This window comes from Pan troglodytes, chromosome 3 (genome assembly GCF_028858775.2).
Source record: "Pan troglodytes isolate AG18354 chromosome 3, NHGRI_mPanTro3-v2.0_pri, whole genome shotgun sequence".
Lineage (NCBI taxonomy): Eukaryota > Metazoa > Chordata > Mammalia > Primates > Hominidae > Pan > Pan troglodytes.
This window is the reverse complement of record NC_072401.2, coordinates 27109908-27132764: the sequence shown is the minus strand read 5'-3', so window position 1 is coordinate 27132764 and position 22857 is coordinate 27109908. Positions and strand designations below refer to the sequence as shown.

Sequence of the window (22857 nt, the reverse complement as noted above, 5' to 3'; positions counted from 1 at the left end):
ATGTATATCTCTGCATTCACCAGTCCCTGGCCCTCAGCAGGGTCTCAAAACACATTTGTTGTATTATGAATGAATCAAAGAAGGAAAATCTGCACTGTAGTTTAAAAATACAGTATATTAAGTCTTCTAAAGCATAGATACTATGAGATTTAGAATAATTTTAAATAACTCAAAGATTATTTCAAAAGTAAAAAATAAAAATATAATTCAAGGCTGTGTTACTACTTCCTTTCCTTTTCTTATATGACTATCATTTGCCATTAATAAAAGTATAAGATATTTTATTTTATATGATATTTTACATCTTCTTATAAAATAAGAAAAAGCTGTCAAAGGTGGCAGGAGGGAGGCAGCACAGGGTAGCAGACTTTGGAGACAGATTGCTTAGTTTTGAATCCTGGCTCTACCACTTACTAGTTTTGTGACCTGGAGCAAGTTACTTAACATCTCCACATCTTCATCTTTAATATACAGATAATAATCCTACATCACATTATATAAGAAAATTAAAACCATACTGCAATACCACTATACTCTGCCAGATTGACTAAGACAAAGATGAAATACACCAAGCATTAGTGAGGACATACAGCAAAACTATGACTCTCACACATTGTTGGTGGAAGTGTAAACTGGTACTAACACTTTTGAAAACTCACTGGCAGTTATTTACTAAAAATGAACATATACAAATATGAATATGAATGAATGAATGAATGAATATTTCTAGGACCTAGAAAATGCACTCCCAGGTATATACTCCACAGCAGAATATAGATACGTTCACCAAAAAACACATACTAGAACGATCATAGTAGCCTTATCTGTACTATCCTCAAACTTGCAACTTCCCAAATATTTATCAACCATAGAATAGATAAATAAATGTGTGGTATATGCATCCAGTGGAACACCGGAAAGCAAATGATCTATAAACACATATAACAACATGGCCAAATGTCACAAATATAATTTGAACAAAAGAAGTCAAACATCACAGAGACACACTGTATGCTTCTATTCATATGAAGTTCAAGAATTTGAAAAACTAATCTGTGCTGCCAGAAATCAGAATAGTAATCTTTGCAATGGGGATTACAGATTGAAAGAGGGTAGGAGGAGGGCTTCTGTTTAGTGTTCTGGGTATTTTAATAGGTGTATTCAATTTGTAAAAATTCATTAAGCTGTCCTCTTATTATAGATGTATTCTTTCATATGCATTATACATTAATAAAGTATTTAAAAATGAAAATTGATACCATATAAAGTTGCTGAGAGGTTAAAATGAGACGATATAGATGCAACATATAGTATGTGCTCAATGGTTATTTCTGATTACATAGTAATAATAATAGTAATAATTATGTAATATTGCTATTATAATAGTGGTAAGAGCCAACTTATTTATTTTATAGAGGAAGAAACAAGTCCAAAGATGCATAGTGACTTGTGCAAGTTACACAGTTAGCCAGTGGCAGAGGAAAGACTAGAATAGTCTCCTAACCCCTATCTAGTATTATTTCCACTACAATACGGGGCTCCCATACTTCAAGTAAATTTGTACTTCGTTTTTATTATAGCTAAATACCAGTGTAGTATTTAATAAAAAGTACATTGAATTTATGCACAAAAAGGGAAAAGTTAGGAAAACTGCTTGGATTATTAAGGTTTAAAACACACTATTTTTAAAGCCTAAGTTGACTCAAGGTAGACGTCAGTGTTCACTTAACTTGGTGATACAAAAGTAAAAACAGATGCTGATGGCCAGGAAAGGATGTTGCCAGTAAAGATTCTGACAACAAAAATGACTTATATATGTCTAATGACTTTTCAAAATCATTTTAAAGACTTTCAAATAAAAAGACAAAATTTAGTTGAAGTCTAATAATTACAACATACAGGATTCTATTCAATAAATAACAGTAACCAAGAAGAGGCAAAAGCATGCTTAGTTTTCAGATATAAAAAAATTGCTAGATTAACTTGGAAATAGCAATATAAACCTTAGGCTCACTCTCATTTATCATTAATTATATGCCGTTGGAAAAATACTAACCAGGAGGCACTTGTGTAGAATCATCTATACCCAGTTGTCCTATATTTAAGCCAAGTTCCACAAAGCATTCTTTCTGAAAAATAACATATGTAGAATTAACATAGATCTCAGACTTTGCTGCACATTGTTAAAAGATCACCTTTGCCTTAACATTAGCTTGAATAAAAATCACAGTGTGAAATGAGGCTTTGCTTTATTCAAATACCTAAAAAAGAAAAGGACATATTAAACATCTAAATAATAAGGCATTAGTCCAAAATTAAGGAACAGAATAACCAGTGATTACTATATAATATTTATTATTTTCATATAAAATAATCATGAATAGAAAAGATATAAGCATTTAGGAAATATAAATATATAATGGGAAAGACACAAACATATAATGTTTATCCAAATGGAGAGCCATTAGCAATATTTTTCTTTCTCCTAATTTTTCCTACCTAATAAAAGTTTTACTTCTTGCCTTTTGACCAATGAGTGCTGCCATTGTTTAAAAGAACTGTTTTCCAAAAACAGTTCTTGATTTTGCCTTTTTAGGTAACAGACTACTCAGTAAGGTAAGGAATGATAATTATCCTTTCAGTAAAAAACTAACTTTAAACCTTTCCTGAAACACACACACACACATACAAACACTCAGTATGCATATCACTTACCAATTTTATCTTCTAAAATCATTGTCTAAAATTACCATTATGATCCTGTATTTGTGCTTTCTATGTTACTGTACTTCACTCAGATCTTAATCAACTAAACACTGCAAATATCCAAAACAACTTAAATTAATTTTTAAGTACAATTGGACCATCAAGTGCTCTGCTAAAATAAGGATAAATCAGATTTATTCTCCAGACTTCCTCTACTTATCTAGTAATGTCTAAGAAAAATAATAATGTTTGTCTGGTATTTTTTAAATATATAAAAACCTCACATTATTCACATTTTTATGCCCAAAGTAATTAAATATTTCTATTAATATTTTCCTCAGCATTTTGTTAACTATTCTAATTGCTAAACCCATACTTCCTTGTCCTTTAAAAGATGGAATTAGTTTTAATCCTTACTAATTATCTATTATTACTTAAGTTAGTGATTTATTAATGTCCTTTACAAGACAGTTATTCAGCCTAACATACACATATACACATTTCATTTTGTATAGATTTTAAATAACTACTACTATATTTCAATTTTTAATCTTTATCTACCCTTTAAAAAGTACTGCATCTTGTCCATGACTAAGATCTACCGCAGACCCCTGGACTGGCCTGCTAGCCCATGTTCTGATGTTAATGACATCGAAGGCACCCCTTCCAAGGAAATCTCAACTGCACGACCCCTACTATGCCCCAGTTCAGCAGGAAGCAGTTAGAGCGATCGTCGGCCAACCTCCCCAACAGCACTTGGGTTTTCCTGTTGAGAGTGAGGACTGAGAGCCAGGACTAGCTGGATTTCTTAGGCCAACCAAGAATTCCTAAGCCTAGCTGGGAAGGTGAATGCACCCACCTTTAAACACGGGGCTTGTAACTCAGCTCACACTTGACCAACCAGGTAGTAAAGAGGGCTCACTAAAATACAACTTAGGCTAAAAGCAGGAGGTAAAGAAATAGTCAAATCATGTATCGCCTGAGAGCACAGGGGGAGGGACAATGATCGGGATATAAACCCAGGCATTCGAGCTGGGAGTGGGCAACCCCCTTTGCGTCCCCTCCCATTGTGTGGGAGCTCTGTTTTCACTCTATTAAATCTTACAACTGCAAAAAAAAAAAAAGTACTGCATCTTATGTTACCAATTTCTAATGACTGAAGAGGTAAAAATGTGTTATTCTTCCATTTTCAACCATTGTTTTCCATTTATTTTAAGGCACTCTTCTGTAATTGAAATCATTTGTATTTTTCTTTTTAAAAATAACCTTAATCTTCATACTGCAAAAGGGACTTATACCCAACAAATGCTTTAATATTGGGTTCTATAATTAAAATGGAGAGTTTTACTTAGGCTAGGACATGTTAAAAAGCATGAACAGAACTCTGGACATCAATTTCCTACTTCATTGCTCTGGACTATTTTTAACTCAATGTCAGCAGACATGGACCCTAATCTCAGATTTCCTTCAAAACTCACCCCAGGTATGACATCTTCAGAGAAGCCTCCCTTGACATTCCAGGCTGATATAAACAACTTTTTATGCACATATATTATCCTTTATCAACCTCTACCCAAGCACACAATCACATCATATTGAAACTGTATTTTTACTGCCCACCTCTCCACTAGCCTGCAGCTCTTGGAAGACAAGCACTGTCTCTTACATACATTTGCACTCTGCTTTACTACTTGGCATAGGGCCTGACATAACAAAAGGGTTCAATAAATATTGAACCACACTACTTAGCTCTAGTCCTAACTAGCTGTCTCCACATAACCAAATTAGTAAATAGGAATTTATCACAACTACACTTTAGAGTTAATACATCTCAGTTATAAGGAATTTCTGTTTAATATGTATGAGTCTACTTAACCTTGTAATTAGGTTTAAGGGCTATCCATTACAGGATCACAGGACTCACTGAGCCTCACCAAGTTCAATACTCGCACAGACAGACCAGGGTCACAGATAAACCATGTATCCTGGAGTCAGAATCATTATATTGCCAGGCTGCATGATATAGGCAAGGCAGGGACAACTACCCATAATGACTGAGGAATAAAAGGACTAACTATACTCTTAATCATATAGCTACAATTTCTTGAAAATTAGCTACAAGCTTTTGGTTCTCCAATAGCTAAGAATGCATTCGCATCAGTTTAGGGTCTCTTCAGACAGACAGAATACATAGTAGTCTCATTCACACATAAGCTGAAACTTTGTCTAAATTATCCTTTCCCTGCTTTTTTACCTAGCAAACTCCTTCAAGTTGGCTGGTTTCAGAGTGTCATCACCTAATATTCATATGAAATTGCCTCTACATGCGGCAGTTTCAGATATCATCTATTGATTTTATATGGAAAATGAGGATTTTAGCTCATGCACATTCTTTCCGTCCTTCAGTCATCATTAATTCTTAATTAAATCCATATTAAAAGTTTGCATTATTGTGACTATGTAAATGTTTCACTGGTGAGGCATGTGGTACTTATCAATGTTTTCATTCTTATACTTTTTTCCACACTGTTTATAATTAAACTGATTTTTCACTTATACAATTTTCTCTAATCATTTACGTCTTTTTCTTAAACCCATAACAACTCTGAAAAGACCCTCCTTAATATAATTTTGCATGTGGTCAAGGCTGTGAGATCATCTGTACTTTTGGTGTTTTTCTTGCAGGCATCCATCCTGGAACCTTCCAACCTCCTGCTCCAATCTAGGATTGTTGTGTTTCAGTCCAGTTGTACAGCCTTTGTCCTGGAACTTCTCTTCACTATCATTTCTGGGAAACTCTCTTTCTCTTTGGTTGGGATCCTGTTTTCTGGGTCCCATGTTTTGCTTCTTGTTTATGACCTTGTTTGAAGCACTTCTACCAAGAGCTCCCTAAATAAGAGTAAATATTTTAGATCAGTACATCAGAAAATGTTTACTCCTCCTTAACATTTGACTGATTGTTGGTTACATATAGAATTCCAGGCTTGAAATCACTCAGGTTTTTAAAGACATTACTTCAAAATCTTCTGGCTTCCAGTGTTGCTGCTGAGAGTAAGATGCCACACTGATTCCTGACACTGTATATACTCTGCTTTTCTTTTATAAAAAAATTTCAGTTTTCTCGTTTTCAAGTGCCTTGGTGGGGATCTTCTTTCATTCACGGCACTGGGTACTTGGTAAGCCTTTTCACTGGAGAGCCACATCTTGCTTAAATTCTTATAAACTTAATTACATTCCCTCTGTTTCCCTTTTCTGGAACTCCTTTTGGTCAGATAAAATCTTTGTAGATTGATCTTGTAATTTAAGAAATCTTTTCCCTCCTGTTTTTCATTTCTTTGGCTTTTTGCTTCATCTTCTGATAAAGATTTCCTCAGCTTTGTTTTCAACTCATCTATTGATATGTATTTTTTGGCATACTATATTCTTAATCCCAAAACCTCGTTTTCATTCTCAAGTGTTTTCTTGCATTAATGAAATTCTGTTCTTGTTTTGAGTAATATCTTATCTTTCTGAGAATATTAATGGTTTCATTAAAGTCTCCTTCTGGGAATAAATGGTTAACATGTCCATTTGAAGATGACATTAGGTTTACCTTCTCCCATCACTGTTGCCCTAAAAGTGTACTGAATCACAAAAAAAAATTCTAAGAGAAATGTCCCTACTATATTGCTAAGCAATGTTATTTACTGAAAACATATGATCCTTGACTGGTAAACGACATCTGAAATGGAAAACTGTGAGTAGAGTATAAAAACTGACTGGAAAACACAGGCCTTAGCCACCTGTGTGGTATCTCTTGAGAGGACTTGGAAGCTATGCTTATGTGCATTACAAGAAATGATTCCTATTGTGTATGAGACTTCCCTATGTTGTGCCTATGTGACTTGTCATTTTCAGTTGCATACCTTCCTTGTGAGGGTAGGGAAGTAGCATTTGGATGGCTGTAAGGACTCTCCGTGATGATGTACCTGGTAATGGCATGCTAGTATACTGTCATGCTGTTTTCCATTCTGTTTCATTCACAAATTTAAGTGAACCTGGGGCCAGGTTATCGTCTATTGCATCCTGTGAGTGTCAATGTAAATCAGAACCTGAAATGCCTATTAGTGGTCATTCCCTAATTTGGCTATTTGGGTTTTGTTATTGTTGTTGTTGTTTGGTTTTGCTTTAGTTTGGTCTCTGCCTCTCATACTGGAAGAATTCAAAAGTCTGGGGTTTCTAGGTTGGTCGTTCCGATTTAGAAATGAGGTAATAAAAAACTGACTGGAAGCTCTGTCGGCAAGGGTCAGGCATAGAATGCAGTAGGCTTCACTGTGAGGCAATTTTATAGCCAGCCAACCTCTTTTTTGTAAGGGTTCCCTGAATCCTTGTTAGTCTTTTCTCTGGCATTCTAGAGTTGGTTGAGGGTAAGGAAAAAGAAGGTGGAGGGTGGGGAAAGTAGGGTAGTGGTGTTAAGAATGAGAGTATTAATCTCACCATTCAGCAGACTTTCACTTAATTGCTGTTTTCAATAGCTCATTCCTGTCCTGCTCTATGTCTGAGGCCTCCGAGTGCACAGTCTTTCTGCATCTGGATCTCTAGTGAATACACCTCTGGTCTTCTGTGGGGGAGGAGGAGTCATCTGAGTAGGCATGGTGATGGGAATCTGGGGGACTAACTTCTCCTGATCCAGACTTTCACACAATCTACATTTTCAGCCCTATGGCTCACTACGGTTTCCTCTGACAGGTGGTACCTCCATTTCTTGAACATTTCTAAGGCTCTATGGAGAAAATGATATTGCTTCTTGCATCAGTCAGTGTCTAGTCAGGAAATAGGTCATACCAGAAATGTGAACAGGGAAAAACAGAAGAAGCAAATGCAGAAAGCAACTATGACTTCTAGGCTAAAGGAAAGTAAACAAAGAAGAAACTAAGAACTTAGAAAAGGGTCCCCTGGCCCTGAATGCTGAGATTCATACCTCTGTAGAGGGGCAGTGTAGCTGCCACACAAAGGCAGACCAGGGGTAGTGGAAAAACTTGTCAAGGGGCAGCTTAGAGCTGGACTATTGAGGACTACTGAGGTGAGTGTTATTGAACCTCCTGCATCCCAATCTGCTGACTCCTACATACAGGAACTAGAAATGGAAGCCCCTGCCTCCTGCTATGGCCTTGCGGTGTCCCTCTAGAACCTTCTGTTGACAAACCCTAACATCAGGCCTGCTGGCAAAGGGGAAACGTTTATAGGGTCCGGCTCCAGCATGATAAAGCAGAGCAAAAAGGAGAATTTGGAGCTGAAAGATAATAAACTGATGACTGGCAAAAAATATAATGCCATAAATATACTTTAATCTCATTCACACTTTCTATCTTCTAGAGACATTTAGGTTTGATCTTCTCCCCGTTTAAGTCATTTATCATCAGTGCTCTATCTTAATACATTAATGCCCAGAGTTATAAGTGGCTTCCTAGTTTCACCAAAGACAGTATTTATATTTCTACGCTCCTTATTGTTTTAGGGTGACTTTGAAAGAAGGAGTGATAATTTCTTAATTCCACCATCAGGAAATCTCCCTACTTTTCATTTTAAAATGAGCTTCCTCACAAAAATATTACGGTCTCCAGAGCAAAGCCAGTCTCTAATTAATTCTTATGTTCTCCATCTCCCTAAGTGCCTCATCTTGTTACAAGCTCCATAAAAGTTTGTGAAATTAAATAAAATGTACTTTTTTAAAAATAATTTTATAAAACTCACAATTTGTCTCAATCAGTTTTATAACCATCCACCAGACAACTGAATCCCAACAAGCTGTCTCATAAATCTATGCTGCTTATTAAAATACAAAATAAGCAAAAGCATTTATATGTCAATGCGAACTCATTTTTAGTCCTATTAGCAAAACAACTTGCTCTCTCTATATACATATTTGCAATAAAAGAATCAACGTCACTTTATTAATTTGTTTAATGAGTAGATTACCCTATTGCTTTACATACATGCTGTATTAAAACGTTTTTCTAATGGTTATCTTCTAAATGATGTTTATTTTTAAGTTTCTATACTTACCAATTCAGGGATGTCTTTTACTTTCAGTGGAACTTGAATTAAACCCAAATGAGTCCTGAAACTAAGAGAATCACCGTTTTCATAATTTGGGTTGCGAAGATTAATTAATACCTTTAAAAACAAATCCAACAAAACTGGTTAGTTTCTTTCCAGGATGTTTACACTTATAAAATTAGCAGGGATATTCTTAGTGTATCACCACAAAATTAATTACTATTTGGGTGATGCACATACTTTAATTACATTCTAAAATAGTATAAAAGTATATTGAAATGTTAAAATATAATGCCATAAATATACTTTAATTAGGATGGTTTTATATTCCAATGAATGATCTACAATACAAAACTCTACCAAGTTAAGAATTTACTTAAAAATAAAAACTTTTTGGTGGTTAGAAAAAATAAAAATTGCTTGATTATAACACTTTACCAGAGAAGGTGATAAGAAAAAAATCTTGCTTGATTGTAATATTTATCAGGAAAAATTTTAGAATCAATTCTAACACATTTAAAAACAAATTGACAATATTTGTAGAAAGATGATGAAGTAAGATTGCAAGGCATCTCTCTCACCACTCCTATTCAACATAATATTGGAAGTTCTGGCCAGGACAATCAGGCAAGAGAAAGAAATAAAGGGTATTCAAATAGGAAGAGTGGAAGTCAAATTGTCTGTTTGCAGATGACATGATTGTATATTTAGAAAACCCCATCGTCTCAGCCCAAAATCTATAGCAAAGTTTCAGGATACAAAATCAATGTTCAAAAATCACAAGCATTCCTATACACCAATAACAGACAAACAGAGAGCCAAATCATAAATGAATTCCCATTCACAATTGCTACTAAGGAATAAAATACCTAGCAATACAATTTACAAGGGATGTGAAGAACCTCTTCAAGGAGAACTACAAACCACTGCTCAACGAAATAAGAGAGGACACAAACAAATGGAAAAACATTCCATGCTCATGGATGGGAAGAATCAATATCGTGAAAATGGCCATACTGCCCAAAGTAATTTATAGATTCAATGCTATCCCCAAAGCTACCACTGACTTTCTTCACAGAATCGGAAAAAACTACTTTAAACTTCATATGGAACCAAAAAAGAGCCCGCATAGTCAAGACAATCCTAAGCAAAAAGAACAAAGCTGGAGGCATCACATTTCCTAACTTCAAACTATACTACAAGGCTACAGTAACCAAAACAGACTGGTACTGGTACAAAAACAGATATATAGGCCAATGGAACAGAACAGAGGCCACCGAAACAACACCACACATCTACAACCATCTGATCTCTGACAAACCTGATACAAGCAAGCAATGGGGAAAAGATTGCCTATTTAATAAATGGTGCTGGGAAAACTGGCTAGTCATATGCAGAAAACTTAAACTGGATGCCTTCCTTACACCTTATACAAAAATAAACTCAATATGCATTAAAGACTTAAACATAAGAACTAAAACTATAGGAATCCTAGAAGAAAATCTAAGCAATACCATTCAGGACACAGGCATGGGCAAAGACTTCATGTCTTAAAACACCAAAAGCAATGGCAACAAAAGCCAAAATTGACAAATGGGATCTAATTAAACTAAAGAGCTTCTGCACAGCAAAAGAAACTATCATCAGAGTGAACAGGCAACCTACAGAATGGGAGAAAAATTTTGCAATCTATCCATCTGACAAAGGGCTAATATCCAGAATCTACAAAGAACTTAAACACATTTACAAGAAAAATACAAATAACCCCATCAAAAAGTGGCCAAAGGATATGAACAGACACTTCTCAAAAGAAGACATTTATGCAGCCAAGAAACATATAAAAAATGCTCATCATTACTGCTAATTAGAGAAATGCAAATCAAAACCACAATGAGAAACCATCTCACACCAGTTAGAATGGTGATCATTAAAAAGTCAGGAAACAATAGATGCTGGAGAGGATGTGGAGAAATAGGAATGCTTTTACACTGTTGGTGGGAGTGTAAACTAGTTCAACCATTGTGGAAGACAGTGTGGCGATTCCTCAAGGATCTAGAACTAGAAATACCATTTGACCCAGCCATCCCATTACTGGGTATATACCCAAAGGATTATAAATCATGCTGCTATAAAGACACATGCACATGTATGTTTATTGCGGCGCTATTCACAATAGCAAAGACTTGGAACCAACCCAAATGCCCATAAATCATAGACTAGATAAAGAAAATGTGGCACATATACACCATGGAATACTACATAGCCATAAAAAAGGATGAGTTCATGTCCTTTGCAGGGACATGGATGAAGCTGGAAACCATCACTCTCAGCAAACTATCACAAGAACAGAAAACCAAACACTGCATGTTCTCACTCATAAGTGAGAGTTGAATAATGAAAACACATGGACACAGGGAGGAAAACATCACACACCGGGGCCTGTCAGGGGGTCAGAGGCAAGGGGAGGGACAGCATTAGGAGAAATACCTAATGCAGGTGACAGGTTGATGGGTGCAGCAAACCACCATGGCACATGTATACCTATGTAACAAAACTGCACATTCTGCACATGTACCCCAGAACTTAAAGTAAAATAAAAATAAATAAATAAATGAAGAAGAAGAAGAAGAACAAGAAGAAGAGGAAGAAGAGAAGAAGGAGAAGGAGAAGGAGGAGAAGAAGAAGAAGAAGAAGAAGAAGAAGGAGAAGGAGAAGGAGAAGGAGAAGGAGAAGGAGAAGGAGAAGGAGAAGGAGAAGGAGAAGGAGAAGGAGAAGAAGAAGAAGAAGAAGAAGAAGAAGAAGAAGAAGAAGAAGAAGAAGAAGAAGAAGAAGAAGAAGAAAGATTGCAGGGCATCTCCTCTAAACCAAACTCACAAGGAAAAAAAAATTTGAAAAGCAGAGCTTAAAAAAGGTCATTTATATAATTTTCAAAAATAAGTGTCTGGGCGCAGCAGCTCATGCCTGTAATCCCAGCACTTTGGGAGGCCGAGGCAGGCAGAGTGCCTGAGCTCAAGAGTTCACAACCAGCCTGGGCAACATCGTGAGACTCCATTGCTACTAAAATACAAAATATTAGCTGGGTGTGGTGGTGTGCTCCTGTAGTTCCAGCTACTCGGGAGGCTGAGGCAGGAGAATTGCTTTAACCCGGGAGGGGAAGGTTGCAGTGAGCCAAGATCGTGCCACTGCACTCCAGCCTGGATGGCAGAGCAACACTCCATCTCAAAAAAAAAAAAGCAGATAAAAGCCAACTTAGATACTGACATACCATTTAATGTAGGAATCTGACTTCTGTAAGTATAAACATAGAATATGATTCTAAGGAAAATAAATATGTTTGCTAGGATCATAAAGAAATAATGTTAGTGAAGTACAGCTTACATTGGAAAAATATGAAACAAATAACTCATTAGAAGGAATTATTTAAATAAAGAATGGTTAATTCATATAATAAAATACAGTATAATATGCCTCAATTAATATGGGTAATGACATGAAAAATGTTCATAATATATTGTTATTTTAAAAGTATAGTAGTTATTGCTGTGCAATAACATTGTGTGTTATTTTATTTCAAATTTTATTCTCACATATAGTAAGAATAAAAGAGTAGTTATTGCTGTAGAATAACATTGTGCATTATTTCAAATTTTATTCTTACATATGCTTTTTTATTTTTCTAATAACATGCATTTTTCAAGAAAGAATAATAATAATTTTTAAAAATATTTTTAAGTAAAACTCTAGAGAGAAAAAAAAACTATTAGGAATCTAGTGGAGGGGGTGGAGCCAAGATGGCCAAATAGGAACAGCTCCAGTCTACAGCTCCCAGCGCGAGCGACGCAGAAGATGAATGATTTCTGCATTTCCAACTGAGGTACCAGGTTCATCTCACTGGGGATTGTCGGAAAGTGGGTGCAGGACAGTGGGTGCAGCGCACTGAGCATGAGCTGAAGCAGGGCGAGGCATTGCCTCACCCAGGAAGTGCAAGGGGTCAGGGAATTCCCTTTCCTAGCCAAGGAAAAGGGTGACAGATGGCATCAGGAAAATCAGGTCACTCCCACCCTAATACTGCGTTTTTCCGATGGTCTTAGCAAACGGCACACCAGGATATTGTATCCCGTGCCTGGCTCGGAGGGTCCTATGCCCACAGAGCCTCACTCACTGCTAGCACAGCAGTCTGAGATCAAACTGCAAGGTGGCAGCAAGGCTGGGAGAGGGGCGCGTGCCATTGCCAACGCTTGACTAGGTAAACAAAGCAGCCAGGAAGCTCGAACTGGGTGGAGCCCACCACAGCTCAAGGAGGCCTGCTTGCCTCTCTAGACACCACCTCTGCGGGCAGGGCATCGCCAAACAAAAGGCAGCAGAAACCTCTGCAGACTTAAATGTCCCTGTCTGACAGCTTTGAAGAGAGTAGTGGTTCTCCCAGCACGCAGCTTGAGATCTGAGAACAGACAGACTGCCTCCTCAAGTGGGTCCCTGACCTCCAAGTAGCTTAACTGGGAGGCACGCCCCAGTAGGGGCAGACTGACACCTCCCATGGCCGGGTACTCCTCTGAGACAAAACTTCCAGAGGAACGATCAGGCAGCAACCTTTGCTGTTCACCAATATCCACTGTTCTGCAGCTGCCGCTGCTGACACCCAGGCAAATAGGGTCTGGTGTGGACCTCCAGCAAACTCCAACAGACCTGCAGCTGAGGGTCCTGATGTTAGAAGGAAAACTAACAAACAAAAAGGACATCCACACCAAAACCCCATCTGTACGTCACCATCATCAAAGACCAAAGGTAGATAAAACCACAAACATGGGGAAAAACAGAGCAGAAAAACTGAAAATTCTAAAAATCGAGCGCCTTTCCCCCTCCAAAGGAATGCAGCTCCTCACCAGCAATGGAACAAAGCAGATGGAGAATGAATTTGATGAGGTGAGAGAAGAAGGCTTCAGAAGATCAAACTACTCCGAGCTAAAGGAGGAAGTTCGAACCCATCAAAGAAGTTAAAAACCTTGAAAAAAGATTAGACAAATGACTAACTAGAATAACCAATGCAGAGAAGTCCTTAAAGGACCTGATGGAGCTGAAAACCAAGGCACAAGAACTACGTGACGAATGCACAAGCCTCAGTAGCTGATTCACTCAACTGGAAGAAAGGGTATCAGCAATGGAAGATCAAATGAATGAAATTAAGTGAGAAGAGAAATTTAGAGAAAAAAGAATGAAAAGAAATGTCAACAAAGCCTCCAAGAAATATGGGACTATATGAAAAGACCAAATCTGTGTCTGACTGGTGTACCTGAAAGTGATGGGGAGAATGGAACCAAGTTGGAAAACACTCTGCAGGATATTATCCAGGAGAACTTTCTCAATCTAGCAAAGCAGGCCAACATTCAAATGCAGGAAATACAGAGAACGCCAGAAAGATACTCCTCGAGAAGAGCAACTCCAAGACACATAATTGTCAGATTCACCAAAGTTGAAATGAAGGAAAATATGTTAAGGGCAGCCAGAGAGAAACGTTGGGTTACCCACAAAGGGAAGCCCATCAGACTAACAGCAGATCTCTCAGCAGCAACTCTACAAGCCAGAAGGGAGTGGGGGCCAATATTCAACATTCTTAAAGAAAAGAATTTTCAACACAGAATTTCATATCCAGACAAACTAAGCTTCATAAATGAAGGAGAAATAAAATCCTTTACATACAAGCAAATGCTGAGAGATTTTGTCACTACCAGGCCTGCCCTAAAAGAGCTCCTGAAGGAAGCACTAAACATGGAAAGGAATAACCGATACCAGCCACTGCAAAAACATGGCAAATTGTAAAGACCATCGAGGCTAGGAAGAAACTGCATCAACTAATGAGCAAAATAACCAGCTAACATCATAATGACAGGATCAAATCCACACATAACAATATTAACCTTAAATGTCAATGGGCTAAATTCCCCAATTAAAAGACACAGACTGGCACATTGGAGAAAGAGTCAAGACCCATCAGTGTGCTGTATTCAGGAGACCCATCTCACATGCAGAGACACACATAGGCTCAAAATAAAGGGATGGAGGAAGATCTGCCAAGCAAATGGAAAACAAAAAAAGGCAGGGGTTGCAATCCTAGTCTCTGATAAAACAGACTTTAAACAAAGATCAAAAGAGACAAAGAAGGCCATTACATAATGGTAAAGGGATCAATTCAACAAGACAAGCTAACTATCCTAAATATATATGCACCCAATACAGGAGCAACCAGATTCATAAAGCAAGTCCTGAGACACCTAAAAAGAGACTTAGACTCCCACACAATAATAATGGGAGACTTTAACACCCCACTGTCAACATTAGACAGATCAGCCAGACAGAACGTTAACAAGGATATCCAGGAATTGAACTGAACTCAGCTCTGCACCAAGCGGACCTAATAGACATCTACAGAACTCTCCACCCCAAATCAACAGAATATACATTCTTCTCAGCACCACATCACACTTATTTCAAAATTGATCACATAGTTGGAAGTAAAGCACTCCTCAGCAAATGTAAAAGAACAGAAATTATAACAAACTGTCTCTCAGACCACAGTGCAATCAAACTAGAAGTCAGGATTAAGACACTCACTCAGAACAGCTCAACTACATGGAAACTGAACAACCTGCTCCTTAGTGACTACTGGGTACATAACGAAATGAAGGCAGAAATAAAGATGTTCTTTGAAACCAATGAGAAAAAAGGCACAACATACCAGAATCTCTGGAACACATTCAAAGCAGTATGTAGAAGGAAATTTATGGAATTAAATGCCCACAAGAGAAAGCAGGAAAGATCTAAAATTGACACCCTAACATCACAATTAAAAGAACTAGAGAAGCAAGAGCAAACACATTCAAAAGCTAGCCGAAGGCAAGAAATAACTAAGATCAGAGAAGAACTGAAGGAGATAGAGACACAAAAAACCCTTCAAAAAACCAATGAATCCAGGAGCTGGTTTTTTGAAAAGATCAACAAAATTGATAGACCGCTAGCAAGACTAATAAAGAAGAAAAGAGAGAAGAATCAAATAGACACAATAAAAAATGATAAAGGGGATATGACCACTGATCCCACAGAAATACGAACTACCATCAGAGAATACTATAAACACCTCTACACAAATAAACTAGAAAAATCTAGAAGAAATGGATAAATTCCTCGACACATACACCCTCCCAAGACTAAACCAGGAAGAAGTTGAATCTCTGAATAGACCAATAACAGGCTCTGGCCGGGTGCGGTGGCTCACGCCTGTAATCCCAGCTCTCAGGGAGGCAAGAGGTGTGAGGATAGCTTGAGCCCAGGAGTTCGAGACCTGCCTGGGAAATATAGCGAGACCCCGTTCTCCACAAAAAGGGAAAACAAAAAAATAACAGGCTCTGAAATTGAGGCAATAATTAATAGCTTACCAACCAAAAAAAAGTCCAGGACCAGATGGATTCACAGCCAAATTCTACCAGAGGTACAAAGAGGAGCTGATACCATTCCTTCTGAAACTATTCCAATCATTAGAAAAAAAGGGAATCCTCCCTAACTCATTTTATGAGGCCAGTATCATCCTGATACCAAAGCCTGGCAGAGACACAACAAAAAAAGAGAATTTTGGACCAATATCCCTGATCAACATCAATGCAAACATCCTCAATAAAATACTGGCAAACCGAATCCAGCAGCACATCAAAAACCTTATCCACCATGATCTAGTGGGCTTCATCCCTGGGATGCAAGGCTGGTTAAACACATGCAAATCAATAAATGTAATCCAGCATATAAACAGAACCAATGACAAAAACCACAGGATTATCTCAATAGATGCAGAAAAGGCCTTGGACAAAATTCAACAACACTTCAGGCTAAAAACTCTCAATAAATTATGTATTGATGGGACGTATCTCAAAATAATAAGAGCTATTTATGACAAACCCACAGCCAATATCATACTGAATGGACAAAAACTGGAAGAATTCCCTTTGAAAACTGGCACAAGAGAGGGATGCCCTCTCTCACCACTCCTATTCAACATAGTGTTGAAAGTTCTGGCCATGGCAATCAGGCAGGAGAAGGAAATAAAGGGTATTCAATTAGGAAAAGAGGAAGTCAAATTGTCCCTGTTTGCAGATGTCATGATTGTATATCTAGAAAACCCCATCGTCTCAGCCCAAAATCTCCTTAAGCTGATAAGCAACTTCAGCAAAGGCTCAGGATACAAAATCAATGTGCAAAAATCACAAACATTCTTATACACCAATAACAGATAAACAGCCAAATCATGAGTGAACTCCCATTTACAATTGCTACAAAAAGAATAAAATACCTAGGAATCCAACTTACAAGGGATGTGAAGGACCTCTTGAAGGAGAACTACAAACCACTGCTCAGTGAAATAAAAGAGGATACAAACAAATGGAAGAACATTCCATGCTCATGGGTAGGAAGAATCAATATCGTGAAAATGGCCATACTGCCCAAAGTAATTTATAGATTCAATGCCATCCCCATCAAGCTACCAATGACTTTCTTCACAGAATTGGAAAATACTACCGTAAAGTTTGCATGGAACCAAAAAAGAGCCCACAGTGCCAAGACAAAAGAACAAAGCCGAAGGCATCACGCTACCTGACTTCAAACTACACTACAAGGCTACAGTAACCAAAACAGCATGGTACTCGTACCAAAACAGAGATATAGACCAATGGAACAGAACAGAGCCCTCAGAAATAATGCCACATATCTACAACTATCTGATCTTTGACAAACCTGACAAAAACAAGAAATGGGGAAAGGATTCCCTATTTAATAAATGGTGCTGCGAAAACTGGCTAACCATATGTAGAGAGCTGAAACTGGATCCCTTCTTTACAGCTTATATAAAAATTAATTCAAGATGGATTAAAGACTTAAATGTGAGACCTAAAACCATAAAAACCCTAGAAGAAAACCTAGGTAATACCATTCAGGACATAGGCATGGGCATGGACTTCATGTCTAAAACACCAAAAGCAATGGCAACAAAAGCCAAAATTGACAAATGGGATCTAATTAAACAAAAGAGCTTCTGCACAGCAAAAGAAACTACCATCAGAGTGAACAGGCAACCTACAGAATGGGAGAAAATTTTTGCAATCTACTCATGTGACAAAGGGCTAATATCCAGAATCTACAATGAACTCAAATAAATTTACAAGAAAAAAACAATCAACCCCATCAACAAGTGGGCGAAGGATATGAACAGACACTTCCCCAAAGAAGACATTTATACAGCCAAAAGACACGTGAAAAAATGCTCATCATCACTGGCAAACAGAGAAATGCAAATCAAAACCACAATGAGATACCATCTCATGCCAGTTAGAATGAGGATCATTAAAAAGTCAGGAAACAACAGGTGCTGGAGAGGATGAGGAGAAATAGGAACACTTTTACACTGTTGGTGGGACGGTAAACTAGTTCAACCATTGTGGAAGTCAGTGTGGCGATTCCTCAGGGATCTAGAACTAGAAATACCATTTGACCCAGCCATCCCATTACTGGGTATATACTCAAAGGATTATAAATCATGCTGCTATAAAGACACATGCACACATATGTTTTCTGCAGCACTATTCACAATAGCAAAGACTTGGAACCAACCCAAATGTCCAACAATGGTAGACTGGATTAAGAAAATGTGGCACATATACACCATGGAATACTATGCAGCCATAAAAAATGATGAGTTCATGTCCTTTGTAGGGATGCAGATGAAGCTGGAAACTGTCATTCTCAGCAAACTATTGCAAGGACAAAAAACCAAACACCGCATGTTCTCACTCTTAGGTGGGAATTGAACAATGAGAATGCATGGACACAGGAAGGAGAACATCACACACTGGGGCCTGTTGTGGGGTTGGGGGAGAGGGGAGGGATAGCATTAGGAGATATACCTAATGTTAAATGACGAGTTAATGGGTGCAGCACACCTACATGGCACATGTATACATATGTAACAAACCTGCACGTTGTGCACATGTACCCTAAAACTTAAAGTATAATAAAAAAAAAATTAGAACGTTGAGATATTATGCCACAACATGGATGAAACTTGAAAACAGTAGGCTAAGTAAAAGAAACCAGTCATTGGTTATACAATAAACATATGTGGTATAATTTCATTTCTATGAAATGTCTAAAACAGGCAAATTCATAGAGACAAAAAGTAGATTAGTGGTTACCTAGGGCTGCATGGGGAAGAGAATGAAGGGTGACTACAAAGGGGCATAAGGTTTCTTTTTTGGGTAATAAAAATGTTCTAAAAATGTGGTGATGTTGCACAATTCTGTAAATATACTGAAAACCACTTGAGTTGTATATTTTAAATGGCTGAAATTTATGCTGTAAAAATTCTAGCTCAATAAAGCTGTCAAAAATGCTGGGGGTATTGGGAAAAAAAAGAATCTAGTGGAGGAGATTATGATGACAGAAACGCTATCATATTTGAGGAAGACATTAATGAACTGATAGCTAACAGCTGATAAAATATATGCTATAATACCAAAAAAGTTTCCTAAAATTGCAAACACTATATTGACACTATAAATATCAATAGTATTTGTTTAAAAAAAAAAATTAGCAAAGAATCTACAATTTTAGCCTAATTACCTAACAGCACAATTTTAGCCTAATTACATAAATAAGGAATCATACTGCAAGGGAAACTGACAAACATAAAAGACAGGAAAAGGAGAAAAAACTGTAAATACATGAGTAACAGAAAAATAAAAATATTAGAAATGTAGAAACTGTAATTAAGGAAATAATTATTTAAAATATTCGTAATTTTAAAAAGATCTCAGCATGAGTAATAAAAGATCAATTAAGGAACTGTCCTCAAAGAAACAATGTTATGAGCTATTAAGGAGAAAACATAATAAGAATAAGAATAAGAATATAAAAATTACATAAAGTTTCAGCTTTTAAGTGCTAGAAAAGGGAAGAGTTTGGGAGAAACTTTTAGTAAGCTAAGAGAAATAAAGCCATCATCATAAAGGTAGTTTTTTACTAACCTGTCTCTTCAACATTAAAAGTAAACTGTTTACAATTCCAAAAGTTCTGAAATAATTTCTAACCAAGTTTTACTTTAGCAAATGTAAAGAGATAAAATGTGAAACCTTCATTCATTGATTCATTTATTCATTCATTCAGTAAATATTTATTGAGCAGATTGTGCTAAGCACTGTTCTACTTGGGGACAGTGCAGTCAAAGACAGGATTAACTTACAGCTGACTTGTGGTAGTGTTATGCTAATCTCCAGAAATACCTGGAAGTCTGGTAGTGACCCTTGGCCAAGATGCAGTGACATGTACTAACTAGTCAGTTGTAATATGCTATTTTTATGACCAAAACTAACCTGGAGGCATTCCACAACTGTTTATTTACATTGTTTATTGAAAATGTAGATTGGTGGTTTGCATCTGATATAACCAGTTGGGTAGAAACGACCCCTCAAAAAACTTGTGTCTTGGCTCTCTAGGCCAAGATATCTCACATGTATCTTGATGGTTTATAACTGAAAATCTAAACACATCCTGTGTAACTGAGAAAGGGCCCTGAGAGGTCTGTCAGAAGTGTGGATCTCTTTGTGTTTGCAGGTTCATTCTTTCTCTTGCTGAAAGAAAGCCACATGTGGGTGTACCCTGAGAAGTCTTGTGAGTGTTGTCAATTACTTGACCCTGTGTGACTGCTGAAGCAGGGAACAAAACAGAATTGAAAAGCTCTTGCCCCTGTGGAGCTTCCTTTGTAATGGAAAAAGGCAAGCAATAAGCAAAATAAATCAATAGTATGTTACATACGTCATAATAGATGCTGTGGAGGAAAACAAAGCTGGAAAGGGTATAAGGAGTTCCAAGCAGAAGAGCCAGTGAAACCTTTACTAAGAAGGTGATATTTAAGCAAAGACACAAGTAGTGAGGGAACATGCAGGTAGACATTTAGGGAAAAATCGTTGCCAGCAGATAAAACAAAGAGCAAAGACACTCAGCTGGGAGGAAGCCAGGGGTAAGCAAGGAAGCTAAAGTAGCTGGAGTAAGACCAATCAGAAGGACAGTAACCAGAGATGAACTCAGACAGGTAATGGGATATCAAATCAAATGGGCTTTTATTTAATAAGTAGGATGAGATGGGAAGCCACTGGATAGCAGAAGAGTGGCTTATTCTGAATTGCATTTAAAGGCCTTCCTCCGGAAGCTGTGCTAAGAACAGATTCTAGGTGGGAAAAGGTAGAAGTAGGAAGACCAGTTGGGAAGCTTGGATATAGCAGTGGTGGTGACAAAAACTGGCTGTATTCTGGATATATTTCAAAGATAAATATAATAGGATTACATGTGAAGTCCAAGAGAAAGAGTGAAATCAAACGTGTGAATTAAAATAATGAATTCCAAGTGTCTACTGAAGGGTTCCACTTGAATATTTGATATGTCTCTGTAACTTAACTCAGCTTATCACCTTCACTAACAGCCCTGTTCCTCCTCCTGTATCCTCCATCTCATGTCAAGTAACTTCTAGCCAATTACACAACCTAGATACTTGAAGGTGATCATTATCTTTTCTTTTTCTCATAGACCCCGTATCTGATCAGTTCCCAAATCATCCTTAAAATCTCTTTCAAATCCATCAAATTGTTTCCATTTCCAGTGTTGTTGTCTTAGTTCAGACACGCATCATGTCTTCTGGACTACTAGAACAGGGAATGGAATAAAAAAGAAAAAGATTTCCTGAGTATGTATATGTGCCAGGCAGCAGGCTATGTGATGTACAGTCACTATTCTTTTTCATTATTTTACTTTTTTTAAATTATACTTTAAGTTCTAGGGTACATGTGCACAACGTGCAGGTTTGTTACATATGTATACATGTGCCCGTGTTGGTTTGCTGCACTCATTAACTTGTCATTTACATTAGGTATTTCTCCTAATGCTATCCCTCCCCCATTCCCCCACCTCAGTGTGTGATGTTTCCCACCCTGTGTCCAAGTGTTCTCATTATTCAATTCCCACCTATGAGTGAGAACATGCAGTGTTTGGTTTTCTGTTCTTGTGATAGTTTGCTCAGAATGATGGTTTCCCACTTCATCCATGTTGCTATAAAGGACATGAACTCACCCTTTTTAATGGCTGCATAGTATTCCATGGTGTTTATGTGCCACATTTTTTTAATCCAGTCTATTATTGATGGACATTTAGGTTGGTTCCAAGTCTTTGCTATTGTGAATAGTACCGCAATAAACATATCTGTGCATGTATCTTTATAGTGGCATGATTTACAATTCTTTGGGTATATACCCAGTAATGGGATCACTGAGGCAAATGGTATTTCTAGTTCTAGATCCCTGAGGAATCACCACACTGTCTACCACAGCGGTTGAACTAGTTTACACTACCAACAGTGTAAAAGCATTCCTATTTCTCCACATCCTCTCCAGCACCTGTTGTTTCCTGACTTTTCAGTGATCACCATTCTAACTGGTGTGAGATGGTATCTCATTGTGGTTTTGATTTGCATTTCTCTGAGGGCCAGTGATGATGAGCATTTTTTCATGTGTCTGTTGGCTGCATAAATGTCTTCTTTTGAAAAGTGTCTGTTCATATCCTTTGCCCACTTTTTGATGGGGTTGTTTTTTTCTTGTAAATGTGTTTAAGTTCTTTGTAGATTCTGGATATTAACCCTATGTCACATGGGTAGATTGCAAAAATTTTCTCCCATTCTGTAGGTTGCCTGTTCACTCTGATGGTAGTTTCTTTTGCTGTGCAGAAGCTCTTTCATATAATTAGTTCCCATTTGTCAATTTTGGCTTTTGTTGCCATTGCTTTTGGTGTTTTAGACGTGAAGTCCTTGCCCATGCCTATGTCCTGAATGGTATTGCCTAGGTTTTCTTCTAGGGATTTTATGGTTTTAGGTCTCACATTTAAGTCTTTAATCAATCTTGAATTAACTTTTGTATAAGGTGTAAGGAAGGGATCCAGTTTCAGCTTTCTACATATGGATAGCCAGTTTTCCCAGCACCATTTATTAAATAGGGAATCCTTTCCCCATTTCTTGTTTTTGTCAGGTTTGTC

At 37.4% G+C, this 22857-nt stretch overlaps 1 protein-coding gene across 18 annotated transcripts in view; it reads right to left on the bottom strand.

Moving 5' to 3' along the window:
• Window positions 1-22857, bottom strand: part of TBC1D19 (TBC1 domain family member 19) — a 185504-nt gene that overhangs the window by 101397 nt on the left and 61250 nt on the right. For all 18 annotated transcript variants that reach the window (XR_010156505.1, XR_010156508.1, XR_010156501.1 and 15 more), the window contains 2 exons: window positions 8752-8862; window positions 2057-2129 (listed from right to left, as the gene is read on the bottom strand). Coding sequence is in view for 6 of the 18 variants with exons in the window: in XM_063809445.1 (XP_063665515.1) it covers window positions 2057-2129; window positions 8752-8862 (184 nt within the window). In the remaining 12 variants the exon portion in view is untranslated. The remainder of the gene's footprint in view (window positions 1-2056; window positions 2130-8751; window positions 8863-22857) is intronic.